This window comes from Amblyraja radiata, chromosome 3 (genome assembly GCF_010909765.2).
Source record: "Amblyraja radiata isolate CabotCenter1 chromosome 3, sAmbRad1.1.pri, whole genome shotgun sequence".
Lineage (NCBI taxonomy): Eukaryota > Metazoa > Chordata > Chondrichthyes > Rajiformes > Rajidae > Amblyraja > Amblyraja radiata.
This window is the reverse complement of record NC_045958.1, coordinates 39,634,939-39,655,226: the sequence shown is the minus strand read 5'-3', so window position 1 is coordinate 39,655,226 and position 20,288 is coordinate 39,634,939. Positions and strand designations below refer to the sequence as shown.

The following is a 20,288-nucleotide window of genomic DNA, read 5'->3' as shown; positions in this document are numbered from 1 at the left end:
TGCCTCTGCCCTTCTCTCTTACTGCCTCTGCCCTTCTCTCTCTGCCTCTGCCTGTCTCTCTCTCTGCCTCTGCCCTTCTCTCTTACTGCCTCTGCCCTTCTCTCTCACTCTGCCTCTTCCTGCCTCTCTGCCTCTCCCTCTTTCTGCCTCTATCTCTCTGCCTCTCTCTCTATGCCTCTCTCTCTCTGCCTCTCTCTCTCTCTGCCTGTCTCTGTCTCTCTCTGCCTGCCTCTCTCTGCCTCTGTCTCTCTCTATGTCTCTCTGTCTTCCTCTGTCTCTCTCTGCCTCTCCCTGTCTGTCTCTCTCTGCCTCTCTCTCTGACCCTCTCTCTGTCTCTCTCTCTCTGTCTCGCTCTCTGTCTCTCTCTCTCTCTCACTCTCTCTCTCTCTTTCTCGGTCTCTCTCTCTCCCTCTCTGTCTGTCTCTCTCTCTCTCTCTCTGTCTCTCTTTCTCTCTCTTTCTCTCTCCCTTTCTCTGCCTTGCTCTCTCTCTGCCTCCCTCTCTGCCTCTCTCTCTCTGCCCCTCTCTCTGCCTCTCTCTCCATCTCTCTCTCTCTCTGCCTCCCTCTCTGCCTCCCTCTCTCTGCCCCTCTCTCTGCCTCCCTCTCTCGACCTCCCTCTCTCTATCTCTCTCGCTCTGCCTCTCTGCCTCTCCCTCTCTCCTTCTGCCTTTCTCTCTGCCTCTCTCTCTCTCTCTGCCTCTCTCTCTGCCTCTCTCTGCCTCTTTCTCTGCCTCTCTCTCTCTCTCTCTGCCTCTCTCTCTGCCTCTCTCTCTGCCTCTCTCCCTGCCTCTCTCTCTGCCTCTCTCTCTCTGCCTGCCTCCCTCTCTACATCCCTCTCTGCCTCGACACAGGTGCCGATGGTCTGGCCCGAGGGTGGGGGGCAGAAATGGAAACTTACCCGTGGAGTTGTCGGGTCCCTGAGGGGGAAAAAAAGATTTTGATGCCAGTCAAGTAAAGACGGGAGGGGTGGGGCAAGTGGGAACGCTGTTTTATCTCGCTAGCACAAAACCCATTACCACAGAACCCACTAAATAGCTCACAGCATGGAATGTGTGAAGAGCTTGCTGCGGGCCGGATGAAATATTGTGGCAGGCCGGATGTGGCCCGCGGGTCATAGTTTGGAGACCCCTAAATGGTGTCAAGTTGGGATAAATGGCGTCAAGTTGGAATAATGGCGTCAAGTTGAGAAAAGGGGAAGTACAACAGGATCTGGGGGTCCTATTTCATCAGTCTATGAAAGTAAGCATGCATGTACAGCAGGCAGTGAAGAAAGCGAATTACATGTTGGCCTTTATAACAAGAGGAATCGAATATAGGAGCAAAGAGGTCCTTCTGCAGTGGTACAGAGCCCTAGTGAGACCATACCTGGAGTATTGTGTGCAGTTTTGGTCCCCTAATTTGAGGAAGGACATTCTTGCTATTGAGGGAGTGCAGCGTAGGTTTACAAGGTTAATTCCCAAGATGGCGGGACTGTCATATGCTGAGAGAATGGAGCAGCTGGGCTTGTACACTGTAGAGTTTAGAAGGATGAGAGGGTATCTCATTGAAACATATAAGATTGTTAAGGGTTTGGTCACGCTAGAGGCAGGAAACATGTTCCCGGTGTTGGGGGAGTCCAGAATCAGGGGCCACAGTTTAAGAATAAGGAGTAAGCCATTTACAACACAGTCGAGGACTTTTTCTCACAGAGTGGTGAGTCTGTGGAATTCTCTGCCTCAGAGGGCAGTGGACACAGGTTCTCTGGATGCTTTCAAGAGAAACTCAACTAAACTCAACCCAAACAAAACTCTGATCATTAATAGCCCATTGCACTTTATCTGTTTATTTATGTGCGTGTATATATATTCATTGATACAGTGGCTTGCAAAAGTATTCATACCCCTTGAACTTTTCCACATTTTGTCACGTTACAACCACAAACGTAAATGTATTTTATTGGGATTTTATGTGATAGACCAGCACAAAGTGGCGCATAATTGTGAAGTGGAAGGAAAATGGTACATGGTTTTCAAATTTTTTTACAAAAAAAACTGAAAAGGTGGCGTGTCAAAAGTATTCAGCTCCTTTACTCTGATACCCCTAAATAAATCCAGTGCAACCAATTGCCTTCAGATGTCACCTAATTAGTAAATAGAGTCCACTTTGTGTAATCTATCTCAGTATAAATACAGCTGTTCTGTGAAGGCCTCAGAGGTTTGTTAGAGAACATTAGTGAATAAACAGCATCATGAGCCCAAGGACCACCGACAGTCAGGGATAAAGTTGTGGAGAATTGAAGCAGGGTTAGGTTATAAAAAATATCCCAAGCTTTGAACATCTCACGGAGCACTGTTCAATCCATCATCCGAAAATGGAAAGAGTATGGCACAACTGCAAACCTACCAAGACATGGCTGTCCACCTAAACTAACAGGCCGGGCAAGGAGAGCATTGATCAGAGAAGTAGCCAAGAGGCCCATGGTAACTCTGGAGGAGCTGCAGTGATCCACAGCTCAGGTGGGAGAATCTGTCCACAGGACAACTATTAGTCGTGCACTCCACAAATCGGGCGTTTATGGAAGAGTGGCAAGAAGAAAGCAATTGTTGAAAAAACCCCATAAGAAGTCCCGTTTGCAGTTTGCCACAAGCCATGTGGGGGACACAGCAAACATGTGGAGGAAGGTGCTCTGGTCAGATGAGACCAAAATTGAAGTTTTTGGCCTAAATGCAAAACGCTATGTGTGGCGGAAACTAACATGCACATCACCCTGAACACACCATCCCCACTGTGAAACATGATGGTGGCAGCATCATGCTGTGGGATGCTTTTCTTCAGCAGGGAGGGAGCTGGTCAGAGTTGATGGAAGATGGATGGAGCCAAATACAGGCAATCTTGGAAGAAACCTGTTAGAGTCTGCAAAAGACTTGAGACTGGGGCGGAGTTCACCTTCCAGCAGGACAACGACCCTCAGCCAGAGCTACAATGGAATGGTTTAGATCAAAGCATATTCATGTGTTAGAATGGCCCAGTCAAAGTCCAGACCTAAATCCAATTGAGAATCTCTGGCAAGACATGAAAATTGCTGTTCACAGACGCTCTCCATCCAATCTGACTCAGCTTGAGCTATTTTGCAAAGAAGAATGGGCAAAAATTTCAGTCTCTAGATGTGCAAAGCTGGTAGAGACATACCCCAAAAGACTTGCAGCTGTAATTGCAGGGAAAGGTGGTTCTACAAAGTATTGACTCAGGGGGGCTGAATACTTTTGCACGCCACACTTTTCAGTTTTTTATTTCTAAAAAAATTTGAAAACCATGTATCATTTTCCTTCCACTTCACAATTATGCACCACTTTGTGTTGGTCTATCACATAAAATCCCAATAAAATACATTTACGTTTGTGATTGTAACGTGACAAGATGTGGAAAAGTTGAAGGGGTATGAATACTTTTGCAAGCAACTGTATATGGTTACACTGATCTGTTCTGCTATATATTTATTTATGCCTACTATATTCTGTTGTGCTGAAGCAAAGCAAGAATTTCATTGTCCTATCTGATAATAAACTCTCTTGAATCTTGAATCTTGAAGGTGACGTTTCAGGTCGGGACCCTTCTTCAGACTGATTGAGGTGATCGAGAGGGGGGAGAAAGCTGCGAGAGGGAGGGCAGGACAAAGCCTTGCAAATGATACTTGGATACAGGTGAGATGAGGTATCTACAAAACCTTTCTTCCCTTTGTTTATCTCTTTTCTCCAACACAGGGGACAGACTATTGACTGATGTCTACGACAAAACCATCATCTCCCACAATATTCTGGACTACACCTTTTCCCACCCTGCCTCTTGCAAATAGTCAATTTCTCCGTCTCCGTCACACCTGCTTTCCTAGATGAGGCTTTCCATTCTAGGACATCCGAGGTGCATTTTCTGTGTCCTCTACTATCATAGTACTATCATTGTGTGAATGTGTGTGAGTGATTGGTGGTGGTCGGAGGGGCCGTAGGCGCAGATTAGCAGCCACGCTTCCGTCAGTCTGCCCCAGGGCAGCTGTGGCTACAGAAGTAGCTCACCACCACCGAGTGTGACTGAGGAGTGTATGAATAATGCGATGTAAAGCGCCTTGAGTATTCTAGAAAGGCGCTATATAAATCCCATCCATTATTATTATTATAGATGGATCCTCACATGTCTCATCTGTGTTTTGTACTTCTGTAGTTCTGCTTTCGCTCCACATCCACCCAGATAGAACAAGGATATCATTCACCTCATCCTCACGTTTCGCCCACCGACCTCTGCATCCAACACATTATTATCCAACATTTCCGCCACCTTCAAAGTGATCCCACCACGTCACATCTTCCAAACCCCACCCCGTTCCACCTTCTGCAAAGACCGCTCCCTCTGAAACTCCTTCGTTCATTCATCCCTTCCCGCCCAAACCGCCCCCTGCCCGGGGTACTTTCCGCTGCAACCGTAAGAGATTTAACACCTGTGCCGCATCCAATTCTACCCTTCCACCTAACCTTCTTTCTCTGGATTTACTATTCAAACATTTTGTCTTTTAATCTTTGTCCAACCATCACACTATCAAAAAAACTCACACATATCTACCTATCACTTGCCAGTTTCCGTCCTGCCCTCCTCTCTTCCAGCTTTCTTGGCCTCACCCCCACATCACAATTAGTGTGAAGAAGGGTCTCAACCTGAAATAATTTATCCATGTTCTTCAGAGATGTTGCATGACCCACTGAGTTGCTTCAGCACTTTCATTTTTTTGAAAACCAGCATCTGCAGTTCCTTGTTTCTCTGATAAATACAATGAGCATGTTTGTGTGAAGATGAAAGATAAGGATGGCAAGGTTCAGGAATCTTGGATGACATATTCAAAAGGAATTTCACAAACTTCTACAGATTAATTATAGAAAGGATTTTGACGGGTTGCATCTCAACCTGGTGTGACAACTTCTCTGACCTTCCGAGCATGGAGTGGTAAACACTGCGCAGTTCATCAAAGGCTCATCACTTTCTTCTATATCGTCCAACTTCACAGTACTTTGCATCAGGCTGGAAGTATCATCAAGTACTCTGCAGAAGTATCATCAAGGATGCCTGAAACCATGGCCTTTCCCTTTTGTCTCTTCTACCTTCTGGAACTTACAGAATCTTCAATTTTGGACTTCTGATTGCAGTACAGTCTTTGTGTCATCTGCATTCTGCATTTGTTGTTGTGTTTATTGGTGCATCTGTCATTACAATAGACAATAGACAATAGATAATAGGTGCAGGAGTAGGCCATTCAGCCCCTCGAGCCAGGTGATCATGGTTGATCATCTACAATCAGTACCCCATTCCTGCCTTCTCCCCATATCCCTTGACTCCGCTATCTTTAAGAGCTCTATCTAACTCTCTCTTGAAAGCATCCAGAGAACAGGCCTCCACTGTCCTCTGGGGCAGAGAATTCCACAGACTCACAACTCTCTGTGTGAAAAAGTATTTCCTCATCTCCATTCTAAATGGCTTACCTCTTATTCTTAAACTGGGGCCCCTGGTTCTGGACTCCCCTAACATCGGGGACATGTTTCCTGCCTCTAGCGTGTCCAAACCCTTAATAATCTTATATGTTTCAATAAGATGCCCTCTCATCCTTCTAAATTCCAGGGTATGCAACCCCAGTCACTCCATTCTATCAACATACGACCTGGTGAACCTAGGCTGCACTCACTCAATAGCAAGAATGTCCCTCAATAGGCTGCACTCCCTCAATATCAAGAATGTCCTTCCTCAAATTTGTAGACCAAAACTGCACACAATACTCCAGGTGTGGTCTCACTATGGCCCTGTACAACTGCAGAAGGACCTCTATACTCAACTCCTCTTGTTATGAAGGCCAACATGCCATTCGCTTTCTTCACTGCCTGCTGTACCTGCATGCTTACTTTCAGTAACAAGGACCCCTTTCATGAGGAAAGACCCCCTGATCCCGTTGTACTTCCCCTTTTCCCAACTTGATACCATTCAGATAATAATCTGCCTTCCTGTTTTTGCCACCAAAGTGGATAACGTCACATTTATCCACATTAAACTGCATCTGCCATGCATCTGCCCACTTGCCCAACCTGTCCAAGTCACTCTGCATCCTCATAGCATCCTCCTCACAGTTCACACTGCCACCCAGCTTTGTGTCATCTGCAAATTTGCTAATGTTACTGTTGTGTATTTGGGTGCCTGGAACAGACTTAAAATAACACTTGGACACGGGAGTAAACTACCAAGCTTCTTTATTCCAGGACGCCACCTTGAGTCTCCCCCGCGCATGCGTACTTGCACAAGACATCACATATGCTAATTATATCACATACCTAACACTCCTCCCCCTTTAACTTGGAGGTAGGTAACCATTTCTATTAGCTACCTAACAGTTACTTTGAATCCCTTCATCTAAATCATTGATGTATGTTGTAAATAGCTGCGGTCCCAGCACTGAGCCTTGTGGTATCCCACTAATATTGGTGTTCCCATGTATCTGCAGCCTTTGTCCATCCTGCTGGTACAGATCTTGGGTTTGGGAGGAATTGCTAGAGTAGTTAAGGCAAATCAGTGCTTCCAATAGAGGAGAAAACCAAACATCAGGGTTATGGGGAGGATGCTAATCAAGCTGGCTGCTGGTATCAAATATTAATTGCGGTATTAATAGTAGAGTCATTACACTGCAAGATATCTAGCACCCGAGCTGCTCTTTTAGCCACAGTATTTATGTCAATGGTCAAATTGGCTTTCTGGTCAATGGGAATTCCCTGGATGTTGATGATGTGAGATTTACCAATGGTAATGCCATTGAGTGTCAAGCGTTGGTGGTTCAGCCCCCTCCTGTTGGATGTCGACGTTTCCTGGTCCTTTTATGGTGCAAATGTTGCTTGCCATTCAATAGCTCATGCCTAAATGCCAGGCTTTTCTGTATGTAGCTATGGTTTACTTAGTTTGTTGAGAAGTTGCAAATGGAACTAAACATCTGGAGACATCAGTAACACACTCTCACTTCTTAGTTTAGTTTTGTTTAGTTTAGTTTATTATCACGTACCGAGGTACAGTGAAAACCGTTTGCCTCGTGTTAACCAGTCAGCTGAAAGACTATACATGACGACAATCGAGCCATCCACATTGTACAGATAAAGGGAATAACATTTAGTAACAATAACTTGCTACGCCTTCTAAGGAAGTAGATGCATTGGGGTACTTTCTTGGCCATTGCATCGATATGGATGGACAAGTTCCAGGCGATATTTACTCCTCGGATCGTTAAGCTTCCGCAAATTTGCAGATTGAATTGGATTTGTACTTGACTGCACAGAAATGGGTATTTAAAGGGGCTGAGAACACATCCTTGCAGAGCACCATTGTTGAGGATTATCGTAGAGGATGATTTGTCCCCTATCATCACTGATCACATTGAATGGCGGTGCTGGCTCGAAGGGCCGAATGGCCTACTCCTGCACCTATTGTCTATTGTCTATTATTTATTGATTGTGGTCCGTTGGTCAGCAAATCAAGGATCCAGTTGCAGAAATGAGTGCTAACTCTAAGTTCCATAAGTTTGGTGATGAGCTTTTTTAGTTTAGAGATACAGCACGGAAACAGGACCTTCGGCCCACCAAGTCCACACTGACGCCCCGCACATTAACACTATCCTACACACACTAGAGACAATTTACATTTATACCAAGCCAATTAACCTATAAACCTGTAAGGCTTTGGAGTGTAGGAGGTCAAACAGAAAACCAACGCAGGTAACGTAAAAACTCTGTACAGAGAGCACCAATGGTCAGGATCGAACCCGGGTCTCTGCCGCTGTAAGGCAACAATTCTACCGCTGCGCCACGATGCTTCCTGTTGTAGCAGTAGGCAAACTGCAATGGGTCAAGGCTGCTTGGTTGACTGCGTTCCATAACTGTCCTCTCAAAGTATTTCTGCCGTGATGATAGAAGGAAAGTCATTGATGAAGCAAGTGAAGATGGTTGGGCCATAGACACTGTCTTTAGGAACTTTCGCAATATCTGACGGCTTAGATGTTTGATTTCCTAAAGCCACAATCATCTTTCTGTGCAAGGTATGACTTTGAACATTGTAGTGTTTTCTCATTGATACCCATTGCCACATTTAATCAAATGCTGCGTTGCTGGAGTAAATTGAATTGGCATAAGACTGATATGTGTGATGGTGAGGACCTCAGGAGAAACCTAAGAGTGAGCATCCATTCAGTATTTCTGGATGAACATTTTAAAACAAGCTTGTAAGAAACTGAGATGATTGTCTAGCTAGCTCAGCTATTTCATCTATAACAATAGTACTTGCCACAGCAAATGCCAGTATTGGGGAAAAGCACAGTGCAAACCTGCACGTCTGGAGAGTTAATGACATAAGCACTCATTAAACCCTAAAAAATGGTTGGTTGAAAATCGTTAACTAGCTATTTAAGGCTGAAAATAATTGATGTTTCTATTGGAAATTTTTACTAGAAATTGTAATAATGGGAATCAGGGAAACCTTTACAAAAATTATATATCAATTTTGAGTGTGGCTATTTCAATTACCAAGGACAGTCAATGGTCTATAAAATCTTTTTTGTTTTTGATTAATTCATTACTAAATCATCTGTCATATCAGCAATCGTGCTATATTCCCTTCCCCATATTTTGTCTTTACAAAGAAGTATCTTCATTTTCAATGTTAACACAAGTGCCACAGAAGTAACTTAAAGTCATCCGCTAGTTGCAGTCATATACTAGTTTTTACTAATATACAAACAGATTAGCAATGGTGTCAGTTGTACACATCTCAAAACAATACCTGCCAGCAAGGTAACGAGAATAACAAGACGTATTAGTTTCCTGTGCTTTGTTAGAAATTCTTGCAGCTGTTGATAATTTGCTTCAGATGATCTAAGGAGACTAAACAGATAAAACAATTGGTCAATCATTAAAAAGAATGAATCTACATGATTTCACTATTGATTAACATTGTGTGCATGATAGAGGACGATTCAATTGAATTTTTAGGTAATTAGTATATATATATTTAATACCGCCATGGCAGGTGCATCTTTTTTCTGTGCTACCTAGTGAACATGTGCATGGGGTTTAAATATGTATTGAGATGGTGTACTTTGCTGGAAGTCGATGCCGAGGACAATGACAGCAAGCTCAATAGACAGAATAGGCAGGAGCACAGCAAGGAGATAGGAAAGAGCCCGACTCGGAGCTGAGGCGGCGGCGGTCCGACTCGGGGCTGAGGCAGCGTTCCGGCGGCGGCCCGACTCGGGGCTGAGGCGGCGGTGGCCCGACTCGGGGCTGAGGCGGCGGTGGCCCGACTCGGAGCTGAGGCGGCGTCTGGCTTTCGGCGGCGGCCTGACTCGGGGCTGATGCGGCAGCGGTCTGACTCGGGGCTGAGGCGGCGTTCCGGCTTTCGACGATGACCCGACTTAGGAGGTTCGGCCGCGGGTCAGTGGACGACATCGTCGGGAGCTCGCAGGTCACAGGTTGGTGACCTGTTTTTCCTGAGCTCCCGCAACAACAGCTTCGTCCGCTGGACTGGAGGGTGGCAGCTTCAGCAGCTTCGACCACCCCGGGCCGCGAAGTTTGAACCGGCCCGTTCGCGGAGCACGGTTGAGCCTCGGGATTGACTTACTTACCATCACCCGGTGGGGTCACAACATCGGAGGCCTGGATCGCCTCAGCGCAGAGGGAGAGCAAGGAGGGAAGAGACAAAGACTTTAAGAGTTTTGCCTTCCATCACAGTGAGGAGGTGTCTGGTGAACTCACTGTGGTGGATGTTAAATTTGTGTTTATTGTGGGTTTTGTTATTTTATTATATGTATGACTGCAAGGCAACAAAATTTCATTCAGACCGAAAGGTCAGAATGACAATAAAGGATACTTTGACTTTGACTTTGACTTTGAATGCCCGGGATCTTCAGCTGAATGCAGATTTCATGGTTCATCCAAGGCTTCTGGTTAGGAAACACTCGGAAGGTTTTTGTTGGAACGCAGTCCTCCACACATTTCCTTATGAAGTCTGTAACGACTGTATGACAATAGACAATAGACAATAGGTGGAGGAGTAGGCCATTCGGCCCTTCGAGCCAGCACCGCCAGTATTCAGTAATTAATTGCCAAGTCCAGTCGTAGCATTTTAAAACTTTTTATTCAAGCACAACAGTTATACAACTGCGCCGAATTCATTTAGGTCAGATGCCGAGTACTTGAACATTGCCCAGTCTACAGACTCCAAGCAGTCCTGTAGTTGTTCCTCTGCTTCCCCCAACGAGTTATGTACAGTCCTCACCTCTAGGGGTGCATTCTTCAGTTGCTGCCTGTATGCAGGAAGAAGCAGCACCGCTGAATGGTCGGATTTTCCGGAGTGAGGGCGAGGGATAGAGCGATAGGCATCCTTGATAGTCGTATAGCAGTGGTCAAGGGTGTTTGATCCTCTGGTTCTGCAGGAGACAAGTTGATGGAAGTTTGGGAGTGATTTTTTCAGGTTGGCTCTGTTGAAGTCCCCGGCTATGGTGGTAAACGCCTAGGGGTAAGCTGTCTGGTGCTTGTTGACCTCGGCGTGTAGCAACTCCACTGCCAGACGGATGTCTGCCTGGGGTGGGATGTAGACTACGGTCAGGATGATGGAGATGAATTCCCTCGGTAGGCAGAAGGGGCGGCACTTCAACGCCAGATGTTCCAGGTGCGGAGAGCAGGAGTTGGACAAAACTGTCACATCTGAGCACCACGCAGAGTTGACCATGAGGCAGATGCCCCCTCCCCTCCCTTTCCCAGGATGGATGTCGTAATGATTTGCCGAGTCCAGTCGTAGCATTTTAAAACTTTTTAAAGTTATAAGGCATCAGAGCAAAGCAAAGCAATATCTACAGACCCGAACTAAAAACTGATCATATCATAACTAACAAAACAAAGAAACTATAGAGCTGTAACTAAAGGTCTGGAGACTGAACATGCCTAGAGACAAAATACACTCAACTAACACTTTTACAGACAGATACTGCTGAAACCACAACACGTGGTTTGACTGCGCTGGGTCCTAATGCTCCCTCCCACAAAGGGGACCTCAGTGGGGGTTCCACTGGTTCTTCCCCTCCCCCCTTGTACCATGTGACCCCAGCTACTCCCCACCCACACTATAGTCCTCATATCCCCCTCCTCCCTGACCACCCAGACATCGCCTCGGCCTCCGTCCACTCACCTGCCTTCCTCCAGCCCCAACCCCCATCCTTGCCGTGTGTTCACCATCCCCCCTGACCTCCCCCTCTCTGATACCGAATGGTCTGTCCACAGCAGAGGCATTACCTTTGTTCCCCTCCAACCCCACATGAGTTTTGAGTCTGCCACGATGTGGAGTTCTTCTTCCGTTGCCTCCGCTTACGAGTGTTTTTCCATGGGAAGCAGTCTTCACCCCCAAGTGATGACCATTTCTCCCATCTCCAACGGACCCCCTCCTCTTGGACTCCCCCTCATGGCCATCAACCTGCTTCAGACCTTTTCATATTAAACTGCCGGCGGGACATCAACCGCCTCAATTTTTCCACTCCCCTTTCTCACTCTAACCTCTTCCCCCCTGAATGTACAGCCCTCTGCTCACTCTGCAACAACCCCAACTGGGTGATCAAAGCTGCCGACAAGGGAGGTGCCGTGGTAGTCAGGCGCGCTGACCTCTACTAGTCTGAGGCAAGGCACCAACTCTCAGACACCTCCTCCTACTTATCCTTGGACCATGACCCCACAGACGAGCACCAGGGCATTATCTCAAGCACCATCAATGGCTTCATCGCTTCCGGCACCCTGCCCTCCCAAACCTCCAACCTCATCGTTCCCCAGCCCCGCACAGCCCGATTTTATTTTCTCCCCAAAATACACAAACCTGACTGTCCTGGCAGACCCATTGTTTCTGCTTGTTCTTGTCCGACCAAACGTATTTCCACATACCTCGACTCCATCCTATCCCCCCTGGTTAAATCCCTCCCTACCTATGTCCAAAACACCTCACACGCTCTTCGTCTCCTTCATGACTTCTGTTTTCCAGGCCCCCACTCCCTCATCTTCCCCATGGATGTCCAGTCACTCCATCCCCCACCAGGAGGGTCTTAAAGCCCACCGTTTCTTCCTCGTTCACAGAACCAACCAATCCCCATCTACTAATACTCTCCTCCGCCTAGCGGAGCTGGTCCTTGCCCTCAACAACCTTTCCTTTGATCTCCCATTTCCTCCAAATCCAAGACGTAGCTATGGGCACGCGCAGGGCCCCCAGCTATGCCAGCCTCTTTGTGGGGTACGTCGAATTATCCTTGTTTGAGTGTGCCTTGGCTCTACCCCCGAACTCTACCTCCGCTACATTAACGACTGTATTGGTGCTACCTCCTGCACCCATGCAGAACTCACTGACTTCATCCATTTCACCACTAACTTCCATCCGGCACTCAAATTCATCTGGACCATATCCGACATCTCCCTACCGTTTCTAGACTTCACCATCTCCATCGCAGGTAACAGACTACTGACCAACATCTACTAAAGACCCACTGATTCCCATGGTTATCTGGACTACACTTCTTCCCACCCTGCTTCCTGTAAGACTTTATCTCCTACTCCCAAAACCTCCGTCTACGCCGCATCTGCACGCAGGATGAGGTGTTCCAAACCAGGGCATCGGAGATGTCCTCATTCTTTAGGGAACGGGGGTTTCCCTCTTCGACTATAAATGAAGCTCTCACCAGGGTCTCATCTATATCCCATAGCTCCGCTCTCACTCCCCATTCCCCCATTCGTACCAAGGAGTCCCCCTTCTCCTCACCTTCCACACTACCAGCCGTCATACAACATATAATCCTCAGACATTTTCGTCACCTCCAACGAGATCCCACCACTGGCCATATAGAACATAGAAACATAGAAATTAGGTGCAGGAGTAGGCCATTCGGCCCTTCGCGCCTGCACCGCCATTCAATATGATCATGGCTGATCATCCAACTCAGTATCCCGTACCTGCCTTCTCTCCATACCCTCTGATCCCCTTAGCCACAAGGGCCACATCTAACTCCCTCTTAAATATAGCCAATGAACTGGCCTCGACTACCCTCTGTGGCAGGGAGTTCCAGAGATTCACCACTCTCTGTGTGAAAAAAGTTCTTCTCATCTCGGTTTTAAAGGATTTCCCCCTTATCCTTAAGCTGTGACCCCTTGTCCTGGACTTCCCCAACATCGGGAGCAATCTTCCTGCATCTAGCCTGTCCAACCCCTTAAGAATTTTGTAAGTTTCTATAAGATCCCCTCTCAATCTCCTAAATTCTAGAGAGTATAAACCAAGTCTATCCAGTCTTTCTTCATAAGACAGTCCTGACATCCCAGGAATCAGTCTGGTGAACCTTCTCTGCACTCCCTCTATGGCAATAATGTCCTTCCTCAGATTTGGAGACCAAAACTGTACGCAATACTCCAGGTGTGGTCTCACCAAGACCCTGTACAACTGCAGTAGAACCTCCCTGCTCCTATACTCAAATCCTTTTGCTATGAAAGCTAACATACCATTCGCTTTCTTCACTGCCTGCTGCACCTGCATGCCCACTTTCAATGACTGGTGTACCATGACACCCAGGTCTCGCTGCATCTCCCCTTTTCCTAGTCGGCCACCATTTAGATAATAGTCTGCTTTCCTGTTTTTGCCACCAAAATGGATAACCTCACATTTATCCACATTATACTGCATCTGCCAAACATTTGCCCACTCACCCAGCCTATCCAAGTCACCTTGCAGTCTCCTAGCATCCTCCTCACAGCTAACACTGCCCCCCAGCTTAGTGTCATCCGCAAACTTGGAGATATTGCCTTCAATTCCCTCATCCAGATCATTAATATATATTGTAAATAGCTGGGGTCCCAGCACTGAGCCTTGCGGTACCCCACTAGTCACTGCCTGCCATTGTGAAAAGGACCCGTTTACCTCCTACTCTTTGCTTCCTCTTTGCCAGCCAGTTCTCTATCCACATCAATACTGAACCCCCAATGCCGTGTGCTTTAAGTTTGTAAACTAATCTCTTATGTGGGACCTTGTCGAAAGCCTTCTGGAAGTCCAGATACACCACATCCACTGGTTCTCCCCCTATCCACGCTACTATCTTCCCATCTCCTCCACTTTCGGCTTTCTGCAGAGACCGTTCCCTCCATAACTCCCTGGTCAATTTGTTCCTTCCAACCCAAACCACCCCCTCCCCTGGTACTTTCCCTTGCAACCTCAGGAAATGCTACACTTGTCGTTTTACCTCCCCCCTCGACTCCATCCAAGGACCCAAGCAGTCTTTCCAGGTGAGACAGAGGTTCGCCTGCAATTCCTCCTACCTCATCCATTGCATCCGCTGTTCCAGGTGTCAACTGCTCTACATCGGTGAGACCACGCGCAGGGTTGGCGATCACTTCGCCCAACACCTCCGCTCAGTTCGCAATACCCAACCTGATCTCCCGGAGGCTCAGCGCTTCAACTCCCCCTCACATTCCGAATCTGACCTTTCTATCCGGGCCCTCCTCCATGGCCAGAGTGAGTCCCACTGCAAATTGGAGGAGCAGTACCTCATATTTCGCTTAGGTAGTTTACACCCCAGTGGTATGAACATTGACTTCTCCAATTTCAGGTATAACCATATAACAATTTACAGCACGGAAACAGGCCATCTCGACCCTTCTAGTCCGTGCCGAACACGTATTCTCCCCTAGTCCCATATACTTGTGCTCAGACCATAACCCTCCATTCCTTTCCCGTCCATATAACTATCCAATTTATTTTTAAATTATAAAAACGAACCTGCCTCCACCACCTTCACTGGAAGCTCATTCCACACAGCCACCACTCTCTGAGTAAAGAAGTTCCCCCTCATGTTACCCCTAATCTTCAGTCCCTTAATTCTCAAGTCATGTCCCCTTGTTTGAATCTTCTCTACTCTCAGTGGGAAAAGCCTATCCACGTCAACTCTGTCTATCCCTCTCATCATTTTAAAGACCTCTATCAAGTCCCCCCTTAACCTTCAGCGCTCCAAAGAGTAAAGCCCTAACTTGTTCAACCTTTCTCTGTAACTTAGTTGCTGAAACCCAGGCAACATTCTAGTAAATCTCCTCTGTACTCTCTCTATTTTGTTGACATCCTTCCTATAATCAGGCGACCAAAATTGTACACCATACTCCAGAATTGGCCTCACCAATGCCTTGTACAATTTTAACATTACATCCCAACTTCTATACTCAATGCTCTGATTTATAAAGGCCAGCACACCAAAAGCTTTCTTTACCACCCTATCTACATGAGATTCTACTTTCAGGGAACTGTGCAGTTATTCCCAGATCCCTCTGTTCACCTGCATTCTTCAATTCCCTACCATTTACCATGTACGTCCTATTTTGATTTGTCCTGCCAAGATGTAGCACCTCACACTTATCAGCATTAAACTCCATCTGCCATCTTTCAGCCCACTCCTTGCTTTCCTAGTCCTTGCTTTCTCCCTCCTTCCCCTCCCCTTCCCAGCTCTCCCACATCTTACTGCCTCCGCCTCTTCCTTTCTTTTTCCCACCCCTCCCCCCCCCCACATCAGTCTGAAGATGGGTCTCGACCCGAAACGTCGCCTATTCCTTTGCTCCCTAGATGCTGCCTCACCAGCTGAGTTACTCCAGCATTATTGTCTACCTGCTGATAAACAAGCTACCGTATCTACATAAGAATAACCGATGCCCTTTGAACTCAGTTATCCAGGATGAGAGATGCAGGGGTTAAATTGCTGTGCAGCTGGCTGACATCTCACTGTTCACAGCTACTGTAGAAATGTCTTTGTACCAAAGATCCTATGATGCTAAATGCAATGGACTGACGTGTAGTACTAAGATGCTAAATGCAATGGACTGACGTGTAGTACGCAACGGAACAGAACGTGGGCCTTTTTTTCATCCATTTCCGTAACCGGACCTGACCCGACCCGACCCGACTCGATGTGTAATCAACGTTGCGGGGGGAATAGTTTGTGTTAATAAATTAAAATTCTGAAAATGAGGAGAAGATTTTTACCAAATATTTTTACAAGGATGTTTCCGTAACCGGCTTCCGTCTCCGCACTATTATCCCATGGGATCTCCGCTCCAAGATTGCAATCATAGTGAACTTCAATCCATTCTCTGAGAGACACTAATTCCATCACTAAAGTGCAAGCTCCCACAATGGATATGAAAGATTTAGAGGGATATGAGCCAAACAGGCAAATGGGACTAGCTTAATTGCGGCATCTTGTTCGGCATGGACGAGTTGGGCTGAAAAGCCTATTCCCGTGCTACATGACTCCATGAGTCTATGATGGTTTTCAGTAATGGTATGTAAAAAAAAGCTCAAGCTGATAAGCTCATCATTTTCACAATGCAGTCTGAAAATGACCACCTCCAACAGGAGGAAGTCTAACAACCTATCCATGACATTCAATGGTTTTATCATCACCATCAACATTCAGAGGGAGTTCACTGAACAGAACTTCCACTGAGTCTACCACATTCTAAGGTGTTACAACAGTATGTCAGGTGCAGGATATCCTGCCGTAATTGACTTACCTCCTAACATCACCAAACCATTCAAAAAGTCAAAGTCTCAAGTTAGCAACAAATTAAAATATTCTTCACTCGCCTGGTGCAGCTCGAACAACATTCGATATGGTCAATGCTATCCAGGAAAAAAAATCAGCCTGCTTGATCGGCATCTTATCCATCATTGTAAACAGTTACTCCATTCACCATTTAGATTAGTTTAGTTTGGAGATACAGCGCGGAAACAGGCCCTTTCGACCCACCAGGTCCGCGCCGATCAGCGATCCCCGCACATTAACACTATCCTATACCCACTAGGGACAATTGATACATTTACCAAACCAATTAACCTACATACCTGTACATCTTTGGAATGTGGGAGGAAACCAAAGATCTCGGAGAAAACCCACGCAGGTCACGGGGAAAACGTACAAACTCCGTACAGACAGCATCCATAGTCGGGATCAAACCCGGGTCTCTCGTTACATTCGCTGTAAGGCAGCAACTCTACCGCTGTGCCACCGTGCCGCACGGTAAAATGGTGTGCCATTGATAATATTGGACAAGTAAAATATGTCACAAAATGGAGAATCACTGTATTTGCAAAGCCTCCTTGTCCTCTTTCTGTGAAAGATTGCAGGGCTATGAGTCATGGCTCCAATGTGTCTGGACCCTGGGAGGAAGTTGAGGATAAGGTGAGGTCCAATGAACATCTTATTGTTAATATGTATGAGGGTTTTGCCAAAAGAGCTGAGCAGGATTGCAAATGCATGATTAGGATTGGTCATAGGATGGGGTGTTGTAAAGTATTGTTAATTATGTTGCAGAGTGTTTTTGCTGTTATCTTGTGATTGGTTAAAGTATGGAGCCTTGTTCAAATTGTTTATACTACCTGGGCAAATGTTTCTTTACTTTAGTAAACTGTCTTCCAACTAGAACTTTCTGTAGAAACAATGTAATGGGGTACTTTGTGATTGGGTTAAGGAACTGTCAATAAATGTATTATATGATCTATATATGTGATCAGCTTGTGGGGGTTCCTTCCCCACCATATAGTTTCTCGCCACGGGTCTGATACCCAAAAAACAGAGGACACCACATGGATCGAGTTCGATCTTCTGGGAATACACTCGGGACTGTGTGACTGTGTGGAGGCGTCTATTCGCACGAGGCTGAAGGGCTTGGACGAGTAGAGACAAGGATCGGACCCGGGGTGTTGGTTAGGTATCGTATAGAAAGTTCGTCTGTGTTAGTGTGTTAGTTATAAAGAATTAGTTGATCCAGTGCTTGACACAGTGTTTTACTGAACTAGACTAAGGGGGTAAGCTGTAGAGAGCATAATTACATTGGGGGCTCGTCCGGGATCTCAACGGAGCCCCAGACAGAAGTTTGCGATCAGGGAGTTGAGTCGTTCCAGATTGCGAGGGGAGAAATCGGCACCACAGTGCAGTTTTCGTATCTCTTTTCCCTTCGCTGATCGGGACAAAACGATCATTCGCGTGTTTGTGTTGGGGTTCCCAACGAAATCCACGAAACGTGCTTTGAGAGGTTGATTATGGCGCACATCAACTACCTCGACAAGAACCTCGACCCACTGCAGTTCGCTTACCGCCACAGCAGATCAACGGTGGATGCAATCTCACTGGCTCTCCACTCTGCTCTGGACCACTGGACAACAAAAACTCATATGTCAGGCTGTTATTTATTGACTACAGCTCGGCGTTTAACACCATCATCCCCTCCAAGCTGGTTACCAAGCTCTCAGATCTGGGTCTCTGCGCATCCCTCTGCAATTGGATCCTCGACTTCCACATCCACAGACCAGTTTGTCCGTATTGATGGAAATGTGTCATCCTCGATAACAATCAGCACGGGAGCACCTCAAGGCTGCGTGCTCAGCCCGCTGCTGTACTCACTCTATACTCATGACTGTGTAGCCGGACATAGTGCAAACTCCATCATCAAGTTCGCCGACGACACCACTGTTGTGGGAGGAATTACTGATGGTGATGAGTCAGAGTATAGAAGTGAGATCGACCGATTGACCAAATGGTGCCAGCACAATAACCTGGCTCTCAACACGAACAAAACCAAGGAACTGGTGTGGACTTTGGAAGGGGTAGGATAGGGACCCACAATCCCGTTTATATCAACGGGACAATGGTGGATAGGGTCAAGAACTTCAAATTCCTGGGCGTGCATATTTCCGAAGACCTTTCCTGGTTCCAGCACACTCATGCAATTATAAAGAAAGCACATCAGCACCTCTACTTCCTGAGAAGATTACGGAGAGTCGGTATGTCAAAGAGGACACTCTCGAACTTCTACAGGTGCACATGTAGAGAGCATGCTGACTGGTTGCATCGTGGCTTGGTTCGGCAACTTGAGCGTCCAGGAGCGGAAAAGAATGCAGATAGTTGTGACCACAGCCCAATCCATCATCTGCTCTGACCTCCCCACCATTGATGGGATCTATCGCAGTCGCTGCCTTAAAAAGGCTGCCAACATCATCAAGGACCCACACCATCCTGGCCACACACTCATCTCTCCGCTGTCATCAGGTGGAAGGTACAGGAGCCTGAAATCTGGTACATCCAGGTTCAGGAACAGCTTATTCCCCACAGCCATCAGGCTACTAAACTCGCCATCAAACAAATTCTGAACTATAACAGCCTATTGCTCTCTATCTGTTTATTTATGTGTATATAGTAGTCGCCAGAGGATCTGGGGGGACGGAGGAACTGAAGGAAATCGACATAAGGCAGGAAATGGTGTTGGATAGACTGATGGGACTGAAGGCTGATAAATCCCCAGGGCCTGATGGTCTGCATTCCAGGGTACTCAAGAAAGTGGCTCTAGAAATCGTGGATGCATTGGTGATAATTTTCCAAAGTTCTATAGACTCAGGATCAGTTCCTGTGGATTGGAGGGTAGCTAATGTTATCCCACTTTTTAAGAAAGGGGGGAGAGAGAAAACAGGGAATAATAGACCATTTAGCCTGACATTGGTGGTGGGGAAGATGCTGGAGTCAATTACAAAAGATGAGATAGCCGAACATTTGGATAGCAATTACAGGATCGGTCCAAGTCAGCATGGATTTACGAAGGGGAAATCATGCTTGACTAATCTTCTGGAATTTTTTGAAGATGTAACTAGGAAAATGGACAAGGGAGAGCCAGTGGATGTAGTGTACCTGGACTTTCAGAAAGCATATGATAAGGTCCCACATAGAAGATTAGTGGACAAAATTAGGGCACATGGTATTGGGGGTAGAGTGCTGACTTGGAGGGAGAAGTGGTTGGCAGACAGGAAACATAGAGTAGGGATTAACGGGTTCCTTTCAGAATGGCAGGCAGTGTTTAGTGGGGTACCGCAAGGCTCGGTGCTGGGACCGCAGCTATTTACAATATACATCAAGGATTTGGATGAAGGGTTTCAAAGTAACATTAGCAAATTTGCAGATGACACAAAGCTGGGTGGCAGTGTGAACTGTGAGGAGGATGCTATGAGAATGCAGGGTGACTTGGACAGGTTGGGGGAGTGGGCAGAAGCATGGCAGATGAAGTTTAATGCGGTAAATGTGAGGTTATCCACTTTGTTAGTAAAAACAGGAAGGCAGATTACTATCTAAATGTCGTCATGTTGGGAAAAGGGGAAGTACAACGGGATCTGGGGGTCCTTGTACATCAGTCTATGAAACTAAG

At 46.6% G+C, this 20,288-nt stretch overlaps 1 protein-coding gene across 1 annotated transcript in view; it reads right to left on the bottom strand.

Annotated features, from left to right (window-relative positions):
- The window catches only part of slc28a3 (solute carrier family 28 member 3), a 213,583-nt gene that overhangs the window by 129,007 nt on the left and 64,288 nt on the right, over positions 1-20,288 (bottom strand). Inside the window, exon 4 of the mRNA XM_033017663.1 lies at positions 8,824-8,924. Within this exon, the coding sequence (XP_032873554.1) occupies positions 8,824-8,924 (101 nt within the window). The remainder of the gene's footprint in view (positions 1-8,823; positions 8,925-20,288) is intronic.